Genomic DNA, 22,698 nt, shown 5'->3' with positions numbered 1-22,698 from the left:
TGTCGTCGAGACTCATGCCGAGGGATAGTAGGGAACAATACGGGTCGAAGAAGGGTGTTACGAAAGCATGGCGAATGAAACGATATGTGCAAACCGGTTCAGGTGAAAATCCCGTGCACGGCAGCGAGTCGTTGTGTCGGCATTCAAATTAATCACATCGATTCGCTACGAAAAGTAAACGTTGTAAAATACTCAACAAACTCGAATCGGTGAACGTTGTCGAACTATGTTTATGAACGCTTCTATACGACGCTTTCGAATATTTGCAAACTATTATGTAATTAAACACGGAATGTAAAATAAAGTAGCAGTGTGAAAGAGTATATGAATGACTATGGGTGTATGCTTGTGCTTCACGATAGTAATGCTAATGACGCGAAAACATACATATATAGAATCGAAAGTTATCCTATGATGTATAAATCGACTGAATATCGAGGCACCTCAGCTTCTCGACGTCTATCTCCTCTAAACAAAACTATTCTTAGGATAGAACACGTTCTAAGGACAACAACACTACCATAAAGAGGAATAACGGTATGTTAACCGAGTTTCTAGTGGAACAACACTTATCTAATATGGTTAGTAAGTAGGCCCGTTACAGTGTACGTAAGAGTGTTAGTATTGTTAGTGTAAAATTTTGAGTAGCATTGGATGCATATGGTTAACTAATGATATCTCAGCTGTGCGACATAGATCTTCGTTTGCAAATTTATAGAAAAAGAAAAAAGAAAAATCATCGGTTCAATGTGTTTTACGTGTCGATTAATCTACGAGAGCTCGTCGACGTCGCACAGCCTACTGTAACGCTCGACGAACGCATTCGAAAAATTGTGCATCGTGTTCGTCGTAGCGTTTCTCATGATCGTGACATGCTTTGCAATAGAGTAATAATCCCACGTGTGCTAACGAACGAGAAAGACAAGGATATGTCGACAGCTCATTCTGGGACAAACAGAACAAATCTTCCCCGTTGCAGACGTTTCGTTTTTTTCTTTCGAGAATCAGGACTCACCACTGGCAGCCCGCTGAATCATCGGACGCCTAGTGTCGTTATCAGACTTATCATCGATGGCAAAGATGTCAGTTGTAGGAGGCAGAGAGAGGCTGGCTCTCTTATGTTTGGCGGGGGTTAAGGGAGGATCGGGGCTAGAATTCCAATTGAACACCTCGTACATGGACGAGGACATTCTCATATCTGCAAACAAACCAGTGAACGCTGCAACATTAGGTAATTTATCTTTTTCCTCGATTTCTTTTTGCTTATTTTTTTAGGGGGAGGGGGGTGGTGTTCGGGGCGTTGTTCGACAGAAAATAAAGGGGCTAAAAGGGGGGTAGGTGGGGCGGAATATTAGCATGAGTTAGATGTAGTGCGATTTACAGATAATTTAAAAATACAATTCGCCTGACAGAGCCACCACCAGTAAGTTACGGATTACAGCGGATGCAAAAGGATCTTAATCACCGAAGGGAATCTATCTCCGACCAGGGGGGAGGGGGCGTGTAATATTCTCTAGTTTATTACGTTTACTCAGGCACATTTCTCGCTACGAGTTCTCTATGTACTCTCACGCTCGGAGTTCGTATAGCGTGTTCGGATTACCGAGAAGTCAGAGAGCGAAGATGAGGTGCTTCCCGTGTGTACATGAGGGTGGACTATGCTAGCAAAATGAATTTGAACGCGGTAAAGGAATATAATTTTCATTGGAATTTTGAATACCGTCGGACACTATATTATTATACGAACACGGGGAAATTAATATTACGTGGATATGTCTGTAACCAAATAATAGAAAATTAAGTAAAACATGAAAGAAACCGAGGGCGGTATATGTATATTCGATTGCTGGGAAAGTAATGTCGCGTATCAATAGTGTGGTACTCGTACATGCATTTTAAGTTTGTGTAAATAACTCAATACTGCGATATTGTCTATAGATTCTTGGAAATAATTTTCATTGCGTATACATTTTGTTCAAATTAGACCACATAACAGCTCGAAAACATACTTTATCGTACTATCCATCTAATATAAGTGTCTTAAAACAGCACAGCTTCTCAGTAATAAAATTGATATCCACTGAAGAATTGAAATTAGTTAATTAGAATTTTTCTTATTTCTACTATCCAAAAGCGACATTACTTTCTCATCAATCCGATGCATTGCGAATACGATAACGTAACACGATAATAACGCTACAGGATCGACTCATGCTTTATGACGCATATCTCTTTTCACCAATGACCGATCGTGGAAGTCGTGTAAAGTATCATGGGTCGTGTGTTGGTGATCGATGTGTAATAAGACTTGAAGCTCCGCGACTTTTTTCGACGTCCGTGAAACTCTGGCAATCGCCGTCAGAGTTTCTTGAGTAACTGGCGAACGAATCTGAAATCATAATGTAGACAACAGCGCAAGCGACGTGCGCGAACGTAAAATCGCTCGTTCGTTTGTCTCTGCATCGCTTTCTGGAACGGTGTGTGCATCCATGCGTTACGCACTGCGGCATCGATTGCGTAACTATATGTATAGCACTAGAAGCGCTTGTGTGTAAAGAACGCAGTGAGAAAAGAAGCGGCCTTCGTTCGCTGCGGGTTTCAACCATCGGCAGTAGTACTGAGATTCTCCGGTGCCAACGTGGAACAAGAATGTCTCTCACACCAACGACACGATTCACTAACGATTCTTACACGAACTCGCAACCCTGACTCTATTCTTACAACGGCGAAATTGGTGAACCGACGACACCGGAAGACAGACGTCAAATGTTTCCCGGCGAGGGATCTGGGTTAATTTTGGCTTTTGCTACAGGGATTCTTAGAGAATTTTTCTGCTTAAACTCTTGTTAATTTATAACATCTGAGCAAAATATTTCTAATGATTGGACTGTGGATGTTAATGCAGATTTATGCAGTTGTTGATCAATTTATGAAAATAGGAATCGAATAGAAAATTGTTTCTTTGATCAGGAGTTCCACTAAGATGACAACAAGATAGAAATTTAAATGATTAAACGTGAATTTCATTTGTCGATAGTTAATTATAAATAGTATCCTATCCTTTTCACAAAAATTTTATATTCTTTAGATATCAATGGTTGTAGTAGTAATTGTGTTCAATGAAACTATAACTGAAGAAACATTATCTGGTCGCTCAAGACCACTGAAACTCTGATTTCCTTTAAACTATTTGCTTCTATAAAAGTAAAATGATCCTGGTTATCCATATTATAATAACAGAAACGATAAGAATCCCAGCAGTAACGACTAACGAACAGGTATTGAAGAGCCCTGCATAAATTGGAACACGATACTAACGTTCCGTAATTGTACATCGTAAATATGTATAACATAAATTTGTTCAGGAAGTACCGTGAAATTTTGTCAAAAGCCGGCCACGGTTGGCAGCGAATCCTTTGTCTCGTTAATTCCGGCCGGGGAAACACGTTACACCGCGGCGAATCGTATTTCTGCCAACATCGGGACCCATTCAACGGGTTGGAAGCCATTAACGTACGCGCGGTGTCAACGATCCCCGTTTATTTGACGTCTGTCGTAGTTTTCCGTGACGCGAATTAATACTGATCCACTACTCGACTTTTTTTTTATCGTTCTATCATTTTCTCATTCTATACGCAAGACATCGAGGATTTTCTTGAATCTCTTCGTCGTAGACGGTTGTTCCGCGTGTAATACCAACTAACCTTCGCCAGGTTTCCGGTCAAGCCCACCGGCGGAAGTGGCCCGTTTCTTGCTGCCATCGAGCTCCCTTTCGGAGGATCTCCTCGTCAATGGCTGAGCGGCCGAGAACATCATCACGTTGGTGGTAGATGTTGCTCTACGGGTTCCCCAGAAAGTAGAGCCACCGGTGTCGGCAGGCTCCAGCATCCTTGGCGTAGAACTTCCGAACGCGAATACAATGTGCGACCTCTCGTTCTTCTTCTTCGCCTCTATGCGCGCCTCTCTCTCCTGGTTCTTCCGAAGGATGGCCTCCCGTCTTTCCCTCTCCGCCTCGCATATCAACCGTTTTCGCTCTTCGACTTGGTTTCTTCTGAAATGATAAAGGACACTGTTAACGCATTATTTACAGGCTGCTATAGGTTTAGTAGATCTAAACAATCACAGTAACAAGAATTCTAATAAAACAACGTAATCATTTCTTCTGTAACCCTGATCGAGGTAAATTAATAGGCTTCTACTGAATTTTAATAGAACAAATATATTTCTGAGAGCTAATATTGATCGCCGAATGTACCTATTAAAAATTCTTCATATCCAGAATGAAGATATGTCAATATGATACCTGTTTTCAAGATGATTGTGCGTTAAAGTCTACAACTAAATGTAACCGAGTGCAATACTGCCCAGCAACAACCTGACTTCAATAAGGAGAACATTAATAAGTGACACCTACCAGCATGGAATCTCTAGTTTATCTCATTTACCACTGATTTAATTCTGCATAAATCTTCCAGATATTAGTAAAAATTCACAGGCTAAAATATGAGTATACATATGCTATTTTCGTATTCTCGTCTAGTACGCCCTTCGCCTTTTTTAGAACACAGCAAAACGATTTCGCCGCGGTTGAACTTTATGCAGGTGTCGCGGTAATTTCCCGGGCTTCTCTGCGGCGGCGGAACAGTTTAGCATCATATTAACCAGGTCAACTTATAACCTCGTAGAGCACGTAATCTCGTAAAGAACGTTTAAAACACATCAATGTTGTTCCGTGTCGCGTTAAACTCGCGTGTCATAGGTCGAAGAGAGAGTTTGCCGTCGAGACACATAATCGTTCACCCGCTCTCGTTTTCGACGTATTCCATCTGTTCCTATCCTCGTTACCGCAATACCTTCATAAAATATCTCTGCTTCGTTACCGAGCCACGAAAGGCCTAAAAATTCTAGTCCCCGCGGTCTCGTTCGAAACGCTGTAATTCTGTTTACCCTGGTAATCTAGCGATGGGACTGATTCCATACATGTTGCTGATACTCAAACAATTCGATACCTAAGTACTCAAGCAGGCTGTATCGAAAGGCATCGAAATTTTCGTTACTCAATATCAATTTTCAATACCGATGCCTCTTGAAGCGAAACCAATGAATACTAATTCTAAAACAATCAAGGTACTGTCAATACTATGAACGATAGCTATAACACTACTATAGTGTTGGTATCAATATTTTCGTAAAGTATCAAATATACGTTAACACTGTAGTAGAAGTATCAATTCAGTACCGATAGTTTTGTAGAAGCATCAGACAGGTATTGGTACTTTCGTACAACAATCGAAGGGGTATTGATTCTTTTTAATACCTAGGTTTTTGAAATTACTCAATATCAGATCAAAATTTACGATCAGGTATCGATACCATTGATGTGGTATCAGTCCAATACGAACCGACTTCAGAGCCCCATCGAAAGACCTACTAATCTTTTCCCGGTTCATCTCGGTTCGCCCTAACACGCGAGTAAGAAAACACCGTAATTCGCAAATTGCGAGTTCCCACGTGTCAAGGGATCCCGGAGTAAGGTCGCCTCGTAATTTCCATTCGTGGGCCTGGAGTTAGGGGGGAAAAAGAGGAAAGGAACAAACCTGTCGTTGTCACGCGATCTGAGCTCGTCGATGCGCCTTCGGCGTTCCTCCTCCCGCTGCTCCCGGAAGCGTTGCGCGGCTAGGGCCTGCTGTCTCAGCTCTTCCAACTTCCGTTGCCGTTCCTCGTTCTGTCTCTCGCGGACAAGCTTCGCCCTGTCCACGTCTTTCGTGTTTCCCGTCGACTCCCGTCCTGAGAACAACCATGGAAATCGATTAATCCGCCTTGTCGCCCCGTGCCTATCATTCTTTTTTTATTTTTTTTTCTTAGAAACACTGCAAACCGTTAATTGTTCCCTTGGATGGTTCACTTGGTACGCACGTCCACGTTTGTCAATTTACAAGCGTTTCGAAATGTTAAAAATTGATCTGTAGCTATGTTACTTTCAGGTCGATTACGGACTGGATGTTAATTGACACTCTGTATTAATCACTGCGCGTGAATTGTTAGCTCCAAGCGGATTCAAAGCGTTGATCCGTTAACGGTACATAAAGTAGTACAGTAGAACCTCCCGTATCCGATCTAATAGAGAAACATAAGTGTTCAGATAAGGAAATTTCAAATTATAGAACTACCACTTTTCTGATATTAAACCTCATATATTTAAATAGAGATAAAGAAAATCGACTATTTGTTTAAATATGTACTTAGAGATCCCATATCTTTCTTGTTGCTATATTACAGAAACTTTCCAGCATAAGTAACTGTGTAAAATTCAATCGAATAGAAGAAAGTATACATATTTACAACAGGAGAGGTCATTTATTGCTGAGAGGCACTCTGTTCGGATAAGAGAACGTTCGAATTTTAGGATATTTGAGAAATGGGCGTTCCAATCCTGGAAGTTCTACTGTAATTCATAGGTAATCTGTCATTTTACCAATTCAAGTTGAAAAATCAATTGAAAATTCTCCGATAAACTAATGAATGTTACTTGATTCAATACAGTGTAAGAGGATCACAGTTTCAATACTTATCAAACTTTGACTTAACAAGTTTTCATTCTCGTTACGTTTATTAGAAACAAAGTTAAGAAAGAAATATAGTAATTGCGCTACACTGCAAAGTGAACCATCGCAGGGACCGTCTACGCGGTACAGCGATAAACGAACTCATCGGACCAATACAGCCTTCTTTAGTATTTATCGTGCACGCTCTTGAACCCTGTATTCTCGAGGGGTAAACGAGAGGAAAGTTAGTCTCAGCATTGCCCTTGAAAAGGTGATACCTTCGCTCTCGCTAGGCGGATCGCCGTTGAGGGAGTCCTCGTCGTAGAGACTTCGGCGTCGCTTCACATCTGTCGAGAAGAAAGCGAGAATATGTGCGTACGCACGTGAGATTCGGGTATTACGGGCGCGAGGTCGCGTATTCGGCACACTGCAAGCATGCGGCTGCGGGCACAACGGGTTAACGCGGTGTCTTTCAAGCGGGGATGCGGTCGTCGATTAAACATGCGCCATGCAAATCGTCGCCAGGCAAACGGGGACGATCGTGGAAACACCGTATAGCAGGATTGCGTTCGAATTTACACTTGTTGGACAGTAAACTCGTGAAATTAACCCTTTAGCTACGGTAGAACTGGCCGTGGAGTGCAAAAAAAAAAAATGAAAATAAATGTGGACATTTCCACATCACCCACGCAACGTACACGGCTTTAAAAGCAAGAAAATAAGTGACTCGCTACAGTGGCTATTCGTTAAAAAACGTCATCGAGACGGTAGCTAAAGGGTTAACTCTATGAGAAATTAAATCTAAGAAGTCCTCAGCTTGATTTGGACAAAGTTCGATGGAAATAATACGGTCTCGGACCCTTTGCATAATAATTTGCCAACTAATAATATTAGTGAATTTACAGGATATAGGCAACACATAAAATAGGACATTCATTAAACCTGTAATTTACAAATATTACTTGTAGAACTCTACTTGTTTTTATTAAAAATCTTGTTACTACTGTGCAAGAGAATTTAGGAGTACTGGTAATTTACCAAATTTCACTAATAATATTAATTCGATTCTGTAAGAGAGCCTATATGTACACTTAAACTGAACGTAAGACAATAAATATCCAATGTGAATTAACTCGCTTCTTAAGGCCCAGAGTAAGCTGTAGGAGTCTCTTATCTAAAATTTCTGTGAACAGGAAAGGTATGAAATATCTTTATCCAAGATAAGGTCATCCAACAAAATTTTCCGACTATCGTTCTATTTTATCCAAGTATAAAATGCCCAGGATCAACCGGAACGGCCCTGGTCCAACGTGAAATTGAATTAACGACACACTATTACGTTGCTGGAGGAAAGAAAGTTAAAAATCAGAGCTTCCGAGAAAGGCCGTTTCTGTCGCATCGATTCAATTAGTCGACGAATATGATCAATTTTTCACCGTCAACGCTGACAATTTTTGAAAAGGAGGCCGACGTATTTCGCGGTATCTCCGAGTTTCTTTCCCGGATGCGCTAATGCGATTATGAAAAATAGACGAACCGGAGTGGCCCTTGCATGTTGATAGAAAAAGGAAGAAATACGTGATTTAGAGCCTCGAGTCTGCTGTTCAAACGCGTGATCGTGAATGTTTTGCTTTCCACAAACTTTCCATCAATTTTAAAAAATACAGTGGACAACAAAAGTAATAACAGCTGTTTATATCCACTCATACGCAGATACTGGTAAACTATTTATAAACCTACATCTATTCTGAATTTACACCCGGTAATAGGGTATGTAGGCATTCCCCTGAAAACGTACATTTTATGAATATTTCTGTGTTGCGTTCTTGTCATGTTTCATGCGAATAAATTAGTAAATTATATCACTGTAGGTCTTACATTTGCATATGTGTAACAGATAAATTCAGAATAGATGTAGTTTATCAAATCAGCGTGTGAATGAATATAAACAGCTCTTATCAACACTTATTTATGATTTATATGGCTGTATAAATACTTTTACTGCCTACTGTACGTATCCTCCAGATTTCGTGTATGTATCATTTAATTCAATCGTTTACGTTTCATTAGTTCGGAACAAAAATGTTCAGTTCGGTCCACGAAAGCGCTGTTTAATCGACAAAGCATTAAAGGAACCCGCCAAACAGGCTCGTATACCAGCTGCGTGCAAACATTAGAGTACATACGGACCGAGAGACACGAAGCACACACAACACGCGCACAAACACGAAGCACACACGAAAAAACACATACACAGGCGTTAGGGTGAACGTCGGGCAATCGGATGCGGTCATATTCAATTTCGACAGGGGATTACTATTAATACGGACTCGTTACGCGAGGCATTAAATTCCGTGCAAATATCGCGACGAGCACGGCGGCGAAACACACTGCCTGTTGTTTGCCAGGCTGATTATTACCTGACGGGTCGGGGGCGGCCTCGTCACCTCCGATTTGGGCGAACCAGTGCATCGTTTGTTCTGCGGAAGATAAATTTGAAGTTCGTTTCTACAGGGCTGTTTTGTTTGAACAACGGCACCACCCGATACGCGTCCGGCGTTTTATTAAGTTTCCGAGAGCGAGTTCTGGCAGCGTTTCGGGAGATCGATTATGCAAAAGCGAGGTCGTTAACGCCGCGATAAAAAAAAAACGTTTCGATGTACGCGGGTTTTATCGATTCAGGACCCAGGGGCCTGTGTATTACTTTATCGCGGGAAACTTTTACGTTTCGAGGCGGGAAAAGTTGGATAAACTTCTTGAAATGGATAAGGTATGTAGGATCGAAGATTTGTAGATCGAACAATTTTCGTGAGTTCTCAGAATTTGCACGCGAAAAAGGTTAGTTTTGTTTATTTCGTGGCTGATGCTTAATGTCAATCTGTTGTCACTGAACAATTTTATTCTATTTTACGTTTTACAGTGAGATGATTAATCTTTATATTCTACTGTGGATATTTTTCACACATAAATAATCTATTGAGCAGACTTAAACTTCTCATAATTTATGTCTGGACGATGAAATAGAAAAGAGTGCAATTTGCAGGATTTGTAGAAGTTCAAAATAAAATACAGAATTTAAAAGGAGGAGATTCCATAGGCATAACCACAGAAGCTTCTACTTGGTACATCATTACGTGATTCACTATTTTTTTCAATTAAGATGTAGTACAGATTTAATTAAAAAATATCCTTCCGTCCTTTCGTTTGATGGAAACGGTGCAGCACGTGAAAAAACATATAAAATTCTCGAAGCAGTGAACAATCTTTATATCCTCAGAAATAAAAGCTGCTTCATATAAGAAAAATTAATGAAACATTTATTCGTGAACCTGCTAAAATACTAAAAAATATTCCAACTACGAATACCAATTCCCCAGTAACATTTCAAGCGCGCAATCTCCACTAGCTTGAATTACACACGCATCCTTCACGAGGGGTCCTAATCTCCTCTTTCAAAGCGGTGGCTTTAGGATCGGAAAGAATAGTCGCGCGGAAAACGGCCCGGAAAAATAGAACGGAATTTAAAGCATCTACCGTGCATTTTTCCAGGCAGCCGGTGTGCGAAGAATAATGATGGGTAACGGTGATAAGCGGGGGAAGGATTTTCATCGTGAAAACCAACGGAAACGTGGGGCACGTGTTCCAGCACAAAAAAGAAAAAAAAACACGAACTGCAAATGGCGTAGGGTCGCGGTTTGCGTTAACGATATAGTCGCACGATTCGCAAACGACCTGCATTAATTGCGAGCAGTCTCGCTTATTTTCGACATCTGCCGGATAACGGAGAGGTTGCCCCATCGTTCGTTTCCATCAGGATGGGAAGCATGTTTTTATCGGTCGACGTCGCTTCCGGTAGCTGAATGCGAATGTCGACGCGGCGGGAAAATCAGCGACACGGCGTGTCGTCGCGGATAATTGATAACCGAAGAAGAACCGAATAGGCGTCGAACGCAACGCCTGTGTGTGTAATTACGGGATCGGAGGAGGACACTAAGAGGATACGACTTTGGTAAAAACGCGATCGCGTGCCGACAACAATCCGCCCGGAGGGAAACGTGAATAGAAACTGAAGTGAATACGTTACGGTGATGGTCGATTATTCCATCGGATGCTGCTTGAATCTCGTGCCTCTTCCATTTTGGTTAAGGACGATCATACTGCTGTACTTTCTACTTATTTCTGGTAACAGTTTCGATGTTTCATCCGATATATATATTAAAAAACAGTTTGAGACTTTGGGGGTTTATAGTATTCACCGAGGGGGGTAAAAAACTGCGGAACTTTATGCAAAATAACATTTTTCGAAGTGATTTGTAAAGACAGATGTGAAGATTGAATTTTCTTTTATTTCTTAAGGATTTTATTATGACAAGAATAGGACAGGAAATGTATTAGGTCTAATGTTAACTTTAGTATTTACCATAGTTGACATAGTCGTATATTAATCAGCAGTTTAATAATCAATATTGAAGACCTAGAATCAATCCTTTAAAGGAAAAGTACAAAAATTTGCTTTCACATTTATTATAGATGTTTCATAATTCCTTCCTTCCATTTCAATACAAAGTTTTCATCTGCGAATCGTCGATCGACATTTTTAAATATTGCTCCCGTATCTCATATTGCCTGTCCTCGTACAACCTTGAATTTAAGATACTTCTAAATCAATTTTTCTGTTTACATTCAATACTTGGAAAAATTGATTTTACGATTTTTTTACTCCCCTCGGTGAGTACTATAAGCCTCTAAAGTATTGGATCCTTCGTTTAAGTCGCCCTGTATATTGATTCACATCGCCGATGCGTTTAATAATCCCTGAAATTCAATATCTGACCGTGATGACATTAAACACAATCCACTCGACGGCGACACAAATATTAATCTCGTTCGAGCGAGTCCCCGTGAAATTGGAATTTTCATCCGTCTGTTAATTGCGTTCCCGTATTATATTCCCGTTAATGGGAGATTCGTGTGGCTTACTTTCGCGATCTAGACGCTTTTCAGATATAGAAAAAACAAACAGCGCGCAAAACAAGGCGGAGTGTCTGCGAGTCAGCCAGTCCGGTCATTTTCAGAGAACGACAAGAAAGGAAGAGCTGCCCTGGTGCTACCTGCCGATGTTGTTTCCGGCCGCTGATTGCAAATGTCAGAAGAGAGGGGAAAAAGTGTGAGAGCGAAAGGGGAGAGACCCACCCGTTTGGACCGCCTCGTGGCAACCGTTGATGGTAATTGGACGTTTCATTAGCAATGCGGATGTGGAATCGAACGGGAGAGGGAGTAGACGCTAGGCAAGAAGAGACAGAGGGGACCAGGTTTGAACGAACGAACAAGAGAAAGAGAGACCAGAGATGGGCGAATGCGTTGGCGAGACGTGGAAACAGGGTGAAAGCGTTTTGACGTTACGGATATAAAGTTCTGTTGGACGCACTGGAATGAGGGGTTGTCAACGAAAGCGAACGAGACGGAGCTGCATCGACGAATTTGAGGGAGAAATAAAAAAAAAAAAGAAGAAATATATCGAAAGCACGACGTGCTAAGCGTAAACGTAATTAATACAGACGCTCCAGTTTCTGCAGGGAATGGAAACCTCGATTGCCCGTTGCCGTGAATCAATACGTTTTCCCAACCTAATTTAAGTCCCTGCCGGAGAGAGAAGAAGAAAAAAAGAGAAGAGAATTCGAGGGACGCGAGGATTCGTCCCCGAATAAATGAGACCACGGCGTCCCGCTTCATGATGATTACGCGAGAGAAGTGAAAAAAAAAGAACGAAATGGGAGGAGTGGGTGAAATAGAAAAAAAAAGAAGAATTTTCAGAGGGAAAATCTTTGGACGATGATTTAAATTACAGCGGTCTCGTGCAACAATGGGTCCCGCTTCCCGCGAAAACGCTCGAAAAACGTCGAGAGGCCCTCGGCGGGTGGATATACACACGTAGGCTCTGTTAATCTTCCGTCGCCTGGAAGTGAGTCGGAAAACAATGGAAAATCCAGGCTTTTCATCTGAGGCTCCGTGGGCCGCCGCGTCGGAATTGAAATTTTTTACCGTGAAGAAACCCAATTGTAGAGGAGCTTGGGATCGTGATAACCCCAGCTATTTCTGAAGCTGGTTCTCTTATCGGGCCTAAGAACGTTTCGGCGCAGATTTAGCAGCTTCATCGGCCGGTTCCGGCGTTCAATGGGTTACGGCCCGCAGAGTCTCCAATCGTAAACTTATTTTACTCGATCGAAGTGGCTGACTCTTTATCGAGCGGCTGGTGCCGCTTCTTTATCAACGATAAGTCGAATTGCAAGCTTGTTTTAATCACTTGACTTCTCAATTTCCATCCTGAGAGTGGAATTAACATCATCACTGCGATAGACTGGACCTTTTGCCGGATGTAACTTATCGCAATGGTTGACCTATCGGAATTGGCGCCCTTTTTCGTCATTCGAGAAATTACCGTTAAAGGGTTGGAATTAACTTAGTCGAAAGAAGTTTTAAAAAGTCACTAGTAATTCGAACATTTCCAAATAAAACAGAGGCACTTATGAAATACACAATATGATTTACATATTGTCTAAAATAGAAGGAATTAGGATTTATCTGTTTACGTACTTCATATTTTAATACTAGAACTATCGACGATAAACATAGGTATATCTATTTCTATAGGATCGATAAACACGACAAACTTTTGAAAATATAAAAATTTATAAATTACAATATAGGTTGTCAAGGAAGATAATAAATATGTACATCACAAATATTGTTGCACTGGTACTAAAATTTAAGATCTAGAATGTAAATGTTACATTTGCTACAAGAATAATGGTTGGGGATGGAATATCCCTTTTGTATCTAGGAAATTATTAACGATAAAGTAATTCTGAAGAGTGCAGTCGTAAAAAAAATCGTAATGCAAGGGTTTAATTAATTCTCATTAGACATTAACCAACGAAAGTATCCAAAGATTTATCGACGAGAGCGTATTATGTCAAGTATCTTAGTGCCGGTGTTAAAATCCTTTATCAAATGCTGTATCATCCAAACCGAGCTACCATTCGATCAAGAAGATTTATTATTTCCTCGACATTTCACACAATCTCAATACTGAAAGCAAATATTTACGTCTGACAATGGATCACGCGCGTGATATTCAACCGAGCGTCAAAAAGACACTTCTTCGTACAAAAGAAACGACAAAGAACGCAAGGCTGGCAGCTGCGCGTGTATGTACGAGTCTATTGTTGTTGCCAATAGGCACGGTGGATGGTTGCATCGCGCTGGAACGTAGCATCGTACGAAACAACGCGGAGGATCGTCGTATCTTGGATGATCGGGAAGACGGCAAAATGCATGCGTGCACACAAAAGCTTTTTCCAGCTGTTTCTCCGGCCCCGGCGAGAATACTTTCGGCAAAATTGTCTTTTGCGACAGCAGCCGTGCTCGAATTCCTCGAGGAAAGGAAGACAGAAGTCGAGAGAGAAAAATAAGTTCCAACGGAAGGCAAATATAACGTGCGTATCCTTCCGGCAGTAGGTCAGCCTGAAATTTTTCAAGAGAATTCAAAAATCACGGTCCAACGACGCCGTCGCGGGATCCAATGCCGTCGAGCCGTAAATTCTGTGTAAGATTTTCCGAGACAGGATCTGCGACCGATTTCCATTTCCACGTGACAAGATCGTAGATTGCGCCGTCTCGATGGGTGGGTGGGTCACACGTTGGAAAAATCTGTCGGTGGATAGAGGACGCTGTTAATCTTCCAGCGTTAGGAAGTGGGTCGGAAAACAATAGGTATCCGTTCTACCCATCCACCTTGGCGTGCCGTTCTTACTATTTTTCTCTCCTCCCGGCGCTTCTCGAGTCGACTAGCTCGCCGTATCAACCGCCTTTTCTCTATCCTTGCTACTCGAGTATCATCCCCTTCCTGGCTCATCGATACGATACTCCTGGCCGTTGCTTCTCGAAGAATGCCAAGTGGGCATCCGTTTTCAAGAGAACGTGAATAAATCGATGATTTGTCAACGGTACTCGAGCTGATTTTGACGAGTCGTGATTACGACTGGATGATACGTTTCGTGGACGATTGAACCCGTTCGAATGCATTTCGGCCATTTCATATTTTGTACCGTTTATTTGACCGTTTCGAATTATTTGGAGAGTCCGTGATAAATGCAAACGGTCAACCTTTGACTGCCACGTTAATCACGTTTGCGTGACATTAACTTTTTACAGGCTCCAAAAGTCAGCTATGGATAGAGGACGAAATTATCTACTCGATGAGGTAGAATTTAATTAAATACTGTTGCATGGTTCACTGTGTACACGGTAATATATAATTATGAAAGGGAGAGACTTACAAAATATGATGATCAATCGACGATCACGTAATTTAAATGTCGTATATTCCGTTTGGTCACATCATTTCAGTGTACTGGATGACACGAGTGTTACTTATAACGGAATTTAAAGAGTTAACAAAATTTCAGAATTGGCGAAAGTAACATACTTTAACACATTTCAACATATGGTCTTTGTACCAATTTATACATTTATAGTTATACTGAATAAGAACAGTCAAATGTTATTACGTGTAGTATATGAAAGTATAAAAAATTATTATCGATGCGCCATTATTTTGAGCCTGTTTAATGTTCAGGATTTACCACGCTTTCTTTGGGAATGAAATATAAACGTAAAAGCAGCGTGGAACTGACAGGCTGTTTGTACGCTGCCATTGGATATAACGAATACTGTACATTTAATATGACTCATGATTCATGCTTTCTATGACGAAACGCTGCCTACATTTGAAGATCATTTAAATTAGATAACACGTTAGGCATCGAATACATATGTATAGACGAGTAGAAATAGATGTCACCATTGTTTCGTCGTAAAATAAACTTTCGTAGAATAATCTATTTTTGAGCAAACATAAAAACTGAAAACCTAAACAGAAGAAAAAAGTTGTTGGCAACATGATTGCTACTGCCTCACAAAGGGTTAATTACAATCTTAATAAAATATTATCGATAATTATAATCGAAATCAAGTTGGCATTCAAAACGTGAACATCATCCGCGACAGTAGAACGGACACGAATGTCATCGAGAAGAGAATCCGAATGAATGAAACACGGGATTCCGTCGGTTGTTTAATGTCATCCAGCGGCCTTGAACTATCATAATGTAGCTTCCCTATACCGAATGGAAGAGACATGTTGAATTCGGTCCCAACCGTTCGCAACACGGTACCGCGATTTAACGCAACGACGCGTCGAGTGGCTCGTATTCCATTTTAATGGGGGCGCACCGGAGTCTGCGGGTGACGATCGAAATTGTCCTGGTTTCTCATCGTAGCGCCCGTCGGAGTGTTCTACTAATATTTAACGAGCGAACACCCGGGGGAGGCTCGCCCACTCGCCCAACGATACACCGCGCGCGACTTTAGTTTCCGTTTCTGGCCTTGCGTACCGATAATTGTCCCTGCGCTTAACGCGTCGTTGATATTCTTGGAGCACGCTTCTAATTACGTTATCGTTCCCCTCTAATATTGCCACCGTTAATTTAACCTGGTCTTATCTCGACGGAAACGTCGCACCTCGGTCAGAGGAGGAATTAAGAATCGAAGGATCGATCTGGGATTTTCGATTCGACAGCATCTTCGTCGAGTAATTTAGAGTTTCTAAACTGTGGATGTTCGTGCAAATTTGTGTCTTTAAAGATTTAAATAGATACTTCTTTTTTTTGTCACTAGTTGTACGATTAATCCGCTAACTGCATTTGTTCTACTACAGTAGACGCCCACTTTATCACGTTAGCGACAATATCTGGAACATTTCTTGCCGATCGGCAGTACGAAACTTCTTTAAATAACATCCAAATCTTTAGAAGAACGGTGTAACAAAAAAAGATATTTACAAAAATTTTTAAATAGTCTTGAAATAACTATTGGTTCTTGATTGTTTTGAAACAAATTGTTTGTACAAGATACCAAAATGATGCAGTGAGCGGGTTAACAAGTAATTTAAAGTATTGTCTTCCTATTTATTGAATGCATTCGAATGTAATTGGACTAGAAATTAAACACGATTACAAGAGCAAACATTCTACGATAATCTCTTGTACTACATAGCAGGTTAAAGAATGAAAACTAGAGGGAACAGAAAATAAGAAGCTACGAAGGAAACATCGCTTTGCTGTTTTCTTCGCGAAACTAACAAGACAATCGAACTAGTACGTTCAGCTGAAAGCGTTTTCATCTACACCTATCGTTGGGTCAGCATCGAACCGCGCGTGTTCCCAACAAGCAGCCCAGATCATTGGAGGTTCCCTCGTGAAACGAATATTTCAAGGCTCACCGATCACCGATCTTTCGTTACCCTTCCGGACGAGTGCACACGTTGTTATCAATTTCACGGACGTTTTTCACGGTTGATTAAACCATCCCCTTTTGAAGCGCGGAGGCACCCCGACAAGCGAAGCGCGAGAGACGGTATTAAAATGTTATTAAATCCACTTGTCGTTTTACGACACATGCAGAAATTGTACGCGTTACCCAGCGCTGGCCAAATAGTCCGACGCGACGAGTCCACGGGACCAATGTTAATTGATTTCGACCCGACTCTGGCGCGATATGCGCGGCTCTTTCGACAATAGGTTAGATTTTTACTTTTTTTTTATTTCGATTACGTCAAAAAATTCCCCAACCGTCGAATTTCAAGTAACATACGGTATTCTCTCGTTAAGATTTACTAGCTAATGTTACTACTCTCAAATTGGACGGTACAGTATTTGACCTATATCGAGTAATTCACGGATTTGAAATTATGTTAACACTTAGGTACATGGAAAATCATTTACTGCAGTCAAATTTAATTTGACGTTGATTTATGTTCTTTTTATGTACGCGTTAAGTCGATTTTGATTAACTCTGTCTATTTCTCATGCCAATGGTCATTTTGGTATCACTCTACGAACTTATTTCTCCGGTTGAATACTATAACTATAATCAGGTTTAACAATAATTTTATTACAGAAAAATCTCGATTAGTGTTCAAAGGGTCTTCGGCACTGACAAGGAGAAGTCCCTAGGTGTAACACTGACTTTTTAATGACGTTGATGATAGAGCTTGGAATTCTAAATCCAATGATACTTGTTATAAAATATTTAATGTTCAGTGCCGAGGAACCTTATCGACAATTTACTGTATTTCACTTCAGCATACACACATATTAAGTAAATCCATTTCAATCGGAAAATAAACCCGAATAATTATGTATAACGAGAGAATACAGTAATTAAAAAAGGGAAGTAAAACAGTGACTATCAGCGAAAAAAGCACGGTTTCTCTTTCAAACGTGTTCCAGCGCAAGACATTTCATCGTAATCGCCACCGAGCCAAATATCTCGACGGAAACTTGTGTTTTAACCGAGAAATAACAACCGGAAAGCTTCATACGCCTGTTTCCTTTGCATTCGGGAACGACTAGCCGGCTTTGTTCGCGAATTTACAGTCACTGATCAATGAAAAAGCATCCTCCCGCCCGGTGCAGTTAACGAAAAAAGATTTCTCGACCGACTATCGCGACAAAAAGGGGGAAACGAGAACGATACTTTCCCGACGACATGCCATACGAACGGCTAAATCATTCGCTCAACGGCTGACGCATTCACGGGCATGCACAATTATTGTTCGCGATTCGTACGACAGCCTTGTAATATGTGTGTAATCGGGTACGACAGAGGAAAGCGGTCATGGCATTGCAACGTTTACGCGTGCCTGAAAGGAACGTTTAAGTATGCTCGTGTGCTATGGCTGCCTCTACAGCACATCTAGATCGTTCGTCGATCTACTTACCCTTCGTGAGAGAGTGGCGATTGTGTGCAGAACTGGACCTTTGGTTAGTTTCCTCAGAAGCGGCTCCAGCTGTAACAGAAAAACATATAACAGTTAACGAATGTTACAAAGGTATATAAATCTGCGTGAAATATAATTACACCGTGGTCAAAACGAATGTTCTATTCAAACGAGCACAAGTTACAAAATATTCTTACTTGTGCGTGCCGATGGCCACCATAGTTACATTCTTTTATAAATTCGAAACGTAGAACCTTTTCAGTGTTACCAGTTTTACAAACGATGTCATGTAATTATACCATTCTGAATTTCAAGTTACTACAGTTGACGAAGTAGTATAAGATCTACCGTACAGTCTAGAGATTACCACTGCGCGTACAAGTTATTAAGCACATGAGTCATCGACGAAAGTAACCAGCTATCTCAAAGCATTAACAAAAATCCCCAAAAAAACTCTTTCATTGGTCGTAAAACCATTCGGATGTAGCTATCAACTGAGTATAATTGTCTGACTGGCAATCGAAGATCTAGGCATATCTTTCTTTTCCCACTAACTACCCTCAGATTCTTTTAACGATCATAATCAGAAGTTCGAAATAGACTTAACGTCGTTTTCAAGTTTATTTTATGTTTATTTCCGCGACAGCTTGTGGTCGCGGCTATTGAAAGCAGACACCAAGTTTAAATACCGCCTAGAATGATGTGCCGTGAAAGTGTCAAGACGAAGAAGCACGTTTCAAGGCGTTTATCGCGCGAGTTGGTCGGACATTTTCACCAAGCGAGCCAACGCAACGTTTCGAATTCTCCGCAGCTACTAGCGAATCCTTTTCATCGCGTCAGGTCGCGTGTCTCGAAATACTTTGGAGTACAGCGGTGCTTGCGTCTGCCGCCCACGTCTAACTATTCATCAAAGTTGCCCGTTGAGAGAGACAGAAGACCATAGAATAGTTCCCTTTATGCTGGCATCCATTGACTCGGCGGAGGGCTAACTATCGCGATGGCTGCGTCGGCCGGCCACATCGCTAACAAGCTTATTAACGGTGTCTTCATTAGCCCCTGCTCTCTGCTAATAAACACTTTGGGACGCCGAGAAACACGTCTTTCGGACAAACGGAACGCCGACCTGTAAAATTCATTGCGTAAATAGCCAAAAATTCTCAGTGATAGTATTCGATCGCTTTGTCCCAATTCTTGCTGCTTCACTGAATTTAAATTAAGGATAGCACTTTGTTACGTGAAATTTCAATCCCAAGACAGAAAATTCACTAAAATGCTGAGGTGAAATCCAATGTACAGATTGTTCTCTCAATTTAATTATCTAGAGATTTTAACCTTCATCAAGATGGAATAGAGAAGAGTCTTAGAGGCGCTTAGTACAGAAAAGCTGAAATTAATGATTCTAAGATATTTTACTTCCTTTAATTCAGTTTAGTTATTTAGTAAAATAGCAACATTTAATTATTAGATATTATAAATAATAGAAAATCTTCAGAGGCTCTTCTATCCGGATGAGAGTTAAGAATCTTCTGATCATCCTAAATTGATTATTTTAAATCCTTCACAAGAATACTGCAATCATTTGTGTACAAGAATATTAAGCAAAAAGGTTCATTTAATTTACGATTTAGTAAATTAAACTGTAGAAACCCAAATTGCCATACGCTACGACGATCTGTTAATTGCAAACGTAACTGGAGAAATACAAATTGGTAGTAGTAACACGAAACGGTACAACTTACACACGTACGTCTAAAAATACATAAACTTAACACCGTAAAATCTCGGATATTAAAAGCTACAATAAAGCGTCGCTACGAAATCCTCAAGAATCCCAGCGCAACACTCTGCGCAGGAATTCCATTTAAAACAGACCAAAACTACCCCATAAAGATGCTCAACAATGATCCTCCTCGGGAGAAACATTAAGAAAAAGAAAGGGAGGATCCACACGTGGAAATACAAGCAAGCTAGTCTCGTTTTAGAGTCCGTAACGTATAATAATGCCATTTCCGTGGATGCTTACAATTGACGGGCCATTTTAACTAACGATCGATTCGGGTTTTCAACTCACAGGCGTGTACATCACGCCTAAAACGGCTCGTTGACACGTTCGATATTTTATACGTCATCTACAGTCACGATTAGACGATGTTTATGCAAATATCGATTTATGGGGATTAATTTACAGGAACCAGAGTCAAACCAAGATCTGTTTACTTTAATTACTATTCTACCAGGTTCCAAAGAAAATAAAGAATTCTTCAAAATTGATCAAACTCTTAAGTGTAGTAAATTTTAGAGAATCATGTGTGCTATAAATGCATAAAATCCGCAGTTTAGTCATGATCAATGACACGAACAGGAGAGTGGTTCAATATACCAGGCCACAATAGGCAGCTGGTATAATTCAGTGGATCACGAACGGGCGTGAAGCGATTGTGCTGGCCGCGCCAAGGATTCCATCGCTGAAGATTCATTTGCGCGAACAATCGGGCGTCGCGCACGGAAAAGTTATTGTTATTAAATCCGCGTTATTCCGCGCACGTTGAATTGTTAATTAATTTCCGTTCCAACGACATCTGCCGCCATTAAAATAAGCCCGGCGTAAAACGCCCGTATCGTAGGGGAATCTGTGTTGCGAGCAGCTTACCGAACCGTGAGCCTCCCCTCAGCGAATCCGAGTGCAGTAAGCCCTCTCTAGTTGCACGGAATTTATTTTCTCTAGTTAGAGTCCTCTATCCCCGCCAAATGTCCATTTTGGTTACTCGTAATAATTCTTTCCTCACTCATCGCTTTTCAAATTTAATGGACCGAAGAAACTACAGATACGACGATCGAGGAAATCTAAAGGATTTTGTGAGGCAGAGTAGAATTTTTGTAAACTGATTAACGACGGAATTTCTCAGGACTACTTGACGTAATTAGTGCAACGTTTCAGCTTGTTTCGGGGCTAACACAGGTGCTCAAACGTTGAGAATGCTTTGTCAGGAAATTCCTTCGGGGATGCCAATTTCTGCTTACTCGCAGCGGATCCCTTGAATGGCTACGTTGATTGATGGAATGTATACGGGAAGGTTCATTCGTTTCGTTGCCTATTAACTTTAGAAAGCGACGTTTTTAGTGATTACAGAGACAGTGGTGTAAGGGTCTGTCTGGACCCCTATGCATCAGACTTTCTGAAAGCATTTTGGGATGTATATCTACTGGAAACGCCTGTTATTTTATATAACAAGACATTAAAAAACTTACCTTAGAATGTAGTTGTGATACGACGAATAAGACAAAAGTAAATTTTGAGCGTTGTGAAACAAGGACATTGTTTACACTCCTCCATTCACTAACAGGGGAACTTTGGTACCTTGATGATTCCAATTTTTTTTAACTCCATAGGGTTGTACGAGATCTTAATAGAAGCATCGGGCAATTTTTTCATTTGTAATGTGTAAAAACTATTAGATGTCCAAAAACTGTTACTAATGCTCTATGTAAATGTGTAATAAAATGGTGAAAAATTCGTTTTTAAATAAATAAACAAATTTTGAACAATTTCATTACACATTTTTATAGAGCGTAAAAATCAATTAAATTTTCATTCTAAAATTTGTTTGATATTTACTATAGTTTTCAAGATATAGCTATAGGAAAATAGGAAGACAGACATTAATCTTAAAAAGGTGGTGTTTCACCCTGAAGAGCGAAATATATGTATATACCCCAATTCCTCTATTGATACTCCCTACAAACTTGCAGAGTTAAAAAAAAAAAATCGGAATCTTCGTGATACCGAAGTTTCCTTACAAAATGTCATGCAGAATTCACATCACATCTACAGAAACTGATACTTAATTTCACAAAGCGGAAAGTAAACGCCTCCATTTCATTCTAGAAACGCCAAACTTGCAGTAACTTTGCGGGCAGCGCGCAACGGAACGGAACCAGTCGTGCCAAAACCGATACCGGACCAGAAGCGCACAAACGACGAAGATTTAGCAACGGCGGGGAGAGTAACGTTCGCCTCTTACGAGGGCATAAATAATTCCGGCCGTTAAATTGGGCCTCGGAATCGCGTCGCGCCAAGGGTGCGATAACGATACGGCACACGACGCGTTAAATATTAAAGCATTACGGACCGTGAACCTCTCTTCGAGCTTTGCTCGCAATCCGCGGCGCCTTTGCGGAGAAACCGTTGTGTTCTAAACTTTGTATCTTGATTCATGATTCGCAATACTGCCGGACAAGATCAACGGTGTTGAAGATTCCATTACGAGTGGAATCGTTTTATCGAGGTTCCACTTCGGATATGTTCTTCCA

At 40.8% G+C, this 22,698-nt stretch overlaps 1 protein-coding gene across 6 annotated transcripts in view; it reads right to left on the bottom strand.

Moving 5' to 3' along the window:
- Positions 1-22,698, bottom strand: part of LOC107190711 (ensconsin-like) — a 285,343-nt gene that overhangs the window by 13,620 nt on the left and 249,025 nt on the right. For 3 of the 6 annotated variants that reach the window (XM_015579561.1, XM_015579562.1, XM_015579567.1), the window contains 5 exons: positions 18,388-18,456; positions 6,824-6,892; positions 5,598-5,787; positions 3,705-4,051; positions 1,016-1,198 (listed from right to left, as the gene is read on the bottom strand). In XM_015579561.1, the coding sequence (XP_015435047.1) occupies positions 1,016-1,198; positions 3,705-4,051; positions 5,598-5,787; positions 6,824-6,892; positions 18,388-18,456 (858 nt within the window). Of the gene's footprint in view, positions 1-1,015; positions 1,199-3,704; positions 4,052-5,597; positions 5,788-6,823; positions 6,893-8,965; positions 9,026-18,387; positions 18,457-22,698 lie in introns of all 6 variants that reach the window. The other 3 variants (XM_015579563.1, XM_015579566.1, XM_015579564.1) reach the window with 3 other exon arrangements.

Source organism: Dufourea novaeangliae, unplaced genomic scaffold, assembly GCF_001272555.1.
Source record: "Dufourea novaeangliae isolate 0120121106 unplaced genomic scaffold, ASM127255v1 scaffold170, whole genome shotgun sequence".
Classification (NCBI taxonomy): Eukaryota; Metazoa; Arthropoda; class Insecta; order Hymenoptera; family Halictidae; genus Dufourea; species Dufourea novaeangliae.
Note: the sequence above shows the minus strand (reverse complement) of the source record. Positions and strands in the feature narration are given on the sequence as shown.